Source organism: Charadrius vociferus, unplaced genomic scaffold (assembly GCF_000708025.1).
Source record: "Charadrius vociferus isolate BGI_N301 unplaced genomic scaffold, ASM70802v2 scaffold436, whole genome shotgun sequence".
NCBI classification, from domain to species: Eukaryota; Metazoa; Chordata; class Aves; order Charadriiformes; family Charadriidae; genus Charadrius; species Charadrius vociferus.
Window position 1 is genome coordinate 2,947,043 of NW_009649187.1, and position 5,322 is coordinate 2,952,364.

Here is a 5,322-nt window from a genome sequence, read left to right on the forward strand (position 1 = left end):
CCCTGTGCGCGTCTGGCGAGCCCCGAGCGGTATCTGGGTGAACTGGGAGCTGGCAGGCTCTCCCTCCCTCCCTCCCTCCTTCCTTCCCTCGCTCGTTCCCTCGCTCGCTTTTTTCAAAAGAAGGCTGGTCGAAGCGGTCCTCGTTGCCAAACTTATCCCAGATTGGAATCGGCTGGGGGAAGACTTTCAACAGCGCTCGGTCTGCAGGGAGGCGCTTTGGTTGCAAAATACGCGTATCGATTTCCCCTTTAAAAAAAAAACCAACCCTAAAAGTTAGGAGAAATGAGAAACAGGCGGTCGTTCGGTTCCTTTTCTGTCCTCTGTCGTGATCTATCTTCCCTCGATCAGGGCAGAGCCGAGCCAAAGTGGTCACTCGGCAGGAATTCACCGTACCCCCAGCGAGGGCGCACGGAGAGGGTCCCAATTAACAGAAACACTAGATTTTTTTATATTCATTTTTTTAAAAATCATTACATGGCTAAGAGTTAAATTCAAAAAGAGAAGATGGTTCTAAATTATTTAATTTCTGCCCAGAGCAGAGCTGGACAAGTATGTTGAATGCATTCATGGCAGCCTGCAGGTTGTACCACCCCTCTGAGCACCACTAAAATGGGAAAAAGGAGCCGGGAGTCCTGTTCAGAGCAAGGATTTCTTTGATATCTCTCCTGGTCACCCCCCATGGGTGGCATCCTGCTGTGTCCCCATGTGGAATGGAAACTATAGGGAGAAAGTATCGTCACTTGTGTAGGACAGAATGGTGCAGGATGGGACACCCCAGACCAAGGGCGTTACTGACACCAAAATCATCATGAGAGGGGAAATGCTGCCCTTGGCTGAGCTCTGTCAGCTGTGGAGTTTGTTGCTGGTGGTGTATAGAGTATTTTAAGCAGTAAAAGACACAGAGAGGATTCAACAGTCCATTGTCCTTAGCCAGTGTCAGGGATAAGCACCAGCCTGAATCAGTTTGTGGATGTGCACCCAATATACTTCTGGGTCTCCTCACCTGTTAATTTTAGGCAGTGCTTAGTTTAAAGTGATGTATTTAGAGAAAATTCCCCAAAGGACTGTCTATGTTGATCAGTTCTTTTGATTTTTTGGCATAGATTATCGCCCTCCAGCGTGGGTCTGAAGCGAGCTGGGGGAGCGCTGCCGGCCCGCACCGGGGCTGCCACCTGGGACGGGAGGCGTGGGAGTGGGGGACCGGGGACTCACGGGGGCTCCCCCTCTCCTCGCCTTCCCGCCGGCAGCGCTTAGCTCAGGGCCGGGGGGGTGGCAGAGCTGCACGGCTGCACCTCGCTTTGCTCCCTGCCCGGCAGCGCTCCTTAGCTGGCAGCAAACGGCAGTGGGGATCTTTATGGCAGGGTAAGCCTGTCCGGGACCTGGCTACTTGTGTAAGGAAATGGCTTAAAAGGGTTGGAGACAACCTAGCGTAAGGAGAGAGACCCCACCGGCTTGCAGTGACAAGAGTGAAGTTTTTTGCCTACTTTTTTGCTTGTCATGTAGTGGTCTCAGGGCAGGTGAGCTGTGAATCCTTCCGAGCCACCCTGGTAAAGCTGTGTCTGCCTATCACAGCCTCACTCCCCAAGGAAATGGAGCTGTTCTAGGCTTAAAAAGTTGCTATCCCTCAATGCACCTTTGCATGAACAAGAGTAAAATGCTTCCATCAAACGTTTTGTCTGTTTGTGACCAGCCTGCTTGCCTGGGTATAGCTTCCCTCTCCATTCAAGTGCCCAGAGCTTCCCAGCCCACACAGCAAGTTACCGGTGGTAATTTTGCAGCAGAACTGGCAATTCACTTGTTCCCTTACTGTCCAGTGCTGGTGCGGGTGAGGCAAGACAGATAGATCCCTACGGGGTGAAATAGGTACTGTCCAACCTTGATAAGTTGCCACTCTGTGAGGGAGATTTTTGTGAGCGCTTTGTCCCTGGAGAGATTTTGCCAGCCGAAGTGGGTGTTCAGAGCCAGCAAAACTCAGCTTTGAGTTAGAAAACAGTAAAACTACTTATTAAAAAAAAAAACAAACCACCAAAACCAACCAAACAAAAAGCCCAACACCCAAACCCAAGAACCCTTCTAGCTGAGACCAAAAGAGAAGTTTTCTTTTTCTTTTTGTCTAAGGAAATAAGGCAGAAGGAATGACATTGAGATGTCTGAATAGTGTCTGGCTCTTCTGTAACTTTTGACTATATTCAACCGTTTTAACCAAATGTGCCAGACAGATAAAGGTCTCAAAAGCTTTATGTACCATCAGCTTCATGAAAACTGGTGTTTTCATGTAACAGTGCAATTAACAGACTGTACTAATTTGTCCTACCAAAAGAATAGCTTCAGCTTGTGCTCGGTGTTTATTAGACATCAGAGAACCCACAAAGCATTCACTTCTGCAGTGCAAACCTGTAGAATAATTCGTCAAATCAGCTGTACTGTGCTTGGAACAATTTGTTTCAAATTTTAAAACAAGATAAGGAAGATGTGTTTGTCAGCCTTGGGGTGAGACCAGCAATCTTCCCTTCCCAAATTATGTCCCCTTCTGCCTCCTGCTTTAGGATGATAAGGGTTCATGTGTTGGGAAATGCCACATGTACTACTTTTCCCTGGTTTTCAGCCTTGCTGAGAGCAGAGTGAGCCCCAGCCAAGCTCTCGGAGTCAGAGCGCTGGAGGGGCTATGGCAGGAGACATTGGTTCCCTGGTAGTGATGCTGAGAGCTCACCCACTGTCTGTCCTGCCGCTGCCTGGTGCTCAGTGCCTGTTGTGGATCACCAAGCAAGGGGAACAGAATGCCAAAGGGATTCTTGTGCTAGGAGGGGTGTTGTCATTCCATTCCGCCTTGCATTGAGGTGACAGAAGAACACCCTCTTCTTTGCTGTGCTGGATCCCCTTTCTTGGGCAGGAAACAACTTCGGGACTCACAGACATGTTAGTCATGGTTAAACTTTCTCTGCTCCTGATTTCAGGTGGGATGGGATTAAAAATCCCTCTCCCAGCCTCAGAGAGGACAGGATTGCATTCTCAAATCATAGATCTGAACAGTTAGTCTCTTGCGTGTTGTTTAGGGTAAAGCTTGCTTAAACTTCTTTGGTATGACCTTGCAGAGACACTTCCACTGCAGCTGTGCTGAGTGTTGTTGTATGACTGCATTCAATTTCAGACCCCCTTTCCAGTACAAACCCACCGATGTGTAGCTGTCAGGCACAGATTTGCAGTGGGAAATCCTTGCACCTTTCTCCTTCCCTTCCACATTAGCACTAGCCAGTCTGGTATATGTTCACAAGGCTCACCCTGCAGCCCTCATTCCTCCTCCCCCTGTAGATGGGAGTTTCTCCTCCCATTTATTAACTCATAGATGGTATCGCTGTTTGGACTGGCATAAAACTAATAGAAAGCATCCTCCAGTTTTGTTAACTTATAGTCCAGATCCTGGTGTGAATCTGGAGGAACTATGCTCCCACTGATGAATTCCTTTCTGCCCATCAGCCTGTGGGATCTGATTCTGGCTCATCTCTTGGTAGAGGCACTTAGCAAAAAGCGTTTTCCCTCCTGAGGACAGGATAATTTCATTATGTTGTCTGTGGTTATATGTGCTAGAGACAGGCGTTGGTAAATTTGCAATATATGCAGATCAGCTGCACTTTGAAAAGCTGTCTCTTTTCTCACCTTCCTAGACAGCAGTTTAAGGATTCCAAGCCTTTCCCTGCTCTTTAGCTCTCCATCTGCCTTTAAGGGAACTGGGTTTGGATGCTGCTAGTGCTCCTGTGTGGCTAAATAAACAGGGCGTCAGATTGCCATGTGGCATCTAAAGCCCTGTCAGGTACAGATCTGACCATGTACAGCATGAGCCAGACCTTATGGATAAGGTGTATGAATTTAATTCCTCCCAGAGGGTAAAAACTGCTCCACTGGGAAATTATTTAAAATCTTTATCAAGAAGCAGCTCCTTCTCGACTTCCAGGCGAGGCTTCTGTGTTTGTATTTTAGTGTGCATGGGGCTTTGAAGCTTACATACAGAGTGAGGACCTTATTTATGTGCACTTGGTTGCCAGTAATTGAGTTTTTCCTTGGAGAAATCTTCCTCGGAGAAATCGGGTAGCAGAAGGACTGCATCAGAGGCTGTGGGGAGAGCCAGGCTGCTTTTCTCAGTTCTGCATGCATATTCATTGCTGATTTTTAGCCTGGGGGGGCTACACTTAATTCTGTCCCTCGTGATGCCAGTGACAAGACTCTCATCCAGTCTGGTGGTCCCCGATCGGTATATGGGGAGCACACTGATAACTGTCTCCTGGATTGCCGTTACTTTGCCACAGGCTGGGAGTTGAAGAGATTCCAAACCTCTCCCGCAAAACCACTGTGATCTCGCGTCTCTGAGTCGCATCTCCTCCTGCGAATATCTCGGCTGGGCGTAAAGGTTGGCTGGAGTGGGAAAGGTCAGCTTCTGGGCCCTGGGAAAGCCCGAAAGACTCGGGGCTTTTCTCTGGCCAGTAAGTCCCCCGTGAAAAGCCTGCACCTGAGCTGAGCCGTTTTGATCTGAACCCTTTGGAATTCATCGCTTTCTTCTGGCTACCTTCTAATTTGGCCCCGGGTCAAAATCATTTGGCAAGAACAACACTGAGGACAAGTGCCCCCTTTTTTGGCCTTTATCTTGTCTAATTACCAGGAGCATCCCTGCACAATGGAGAGGCTCCTTATTCTAATCTCTTCTTCTTTACTTATCTCCATTTTCTCTCCCTCTTCTTTTCTCTTCCAAAATCCCACGTACCAGGATTGAAAGGCTGGGTACTGGGCTAAAAGGATTGTGCTGTGAGCTGTGGGCAAATGCTCTCCTAAAGCTACAGCTTTTCTATTGCTTTTTTTCACCTGCATATTTGGAGGGAGTTTCTGTCAGCCCTGCTCTGTGTAGCTGTGCTGCTGACCGGGAGCAAGAGGGAGTAACGTGTCCTTTCTCTCCCTGTGTCCCGCAGAGAAACCCGTCAGCCTGACTTACCGATGCCCCTGTCGATTCTACGAGAGCAACGTGGCAAGAGCCAACATTAAGCACCTCAAAATCCTCTCCACACCCAACTGCTCCCTTCAGATTGTGTAAGTCTCTTACTCTTTTCAGCTGGGTACAAATCTCAGGTGTCAAAAAGAAGAGTCACAGAGCTCGTTCGTTCTTTGGTGGCTGCAATTTGCTCTGCGTTTCATGCTGTGATTTCCAATTCATCTCTTCACCCCATGTGCCAGCTGGACCCCGCTTTACTCCACACAAAGGAGTCCAGCTAGATGTTTCCCAGCTGTGTTCTACTTCTGTGATCTCTCTGTGACTATGTGATCCCAGGTCCTGTTCCC

General features: G+C 48.5%; 1 protein-coding gene across 1 annotated transcript in view; it reads left to right on the forward strand.

Annotated features, from left to right (window-relative positions):
- The window catches only part of CXCL12 (chemokine (C-X-C motif) ligand 12), a 72,344-nt gene that overhangs the window by 57,946 nt on the left and 9,076 nt on the right, over positions 1-5,322 (forward strand). Inside the window, exon 3 of the mRNA XM_009888811.1 lies at positions 4,914-5,073. Coding sequence (XP_009887113.1) covers positions 4,914-5,073 — 160 coding nt within the window. The remainder of the gene's footprint in view (positions 1-4,913; positions 5,074-5,322) is intronic.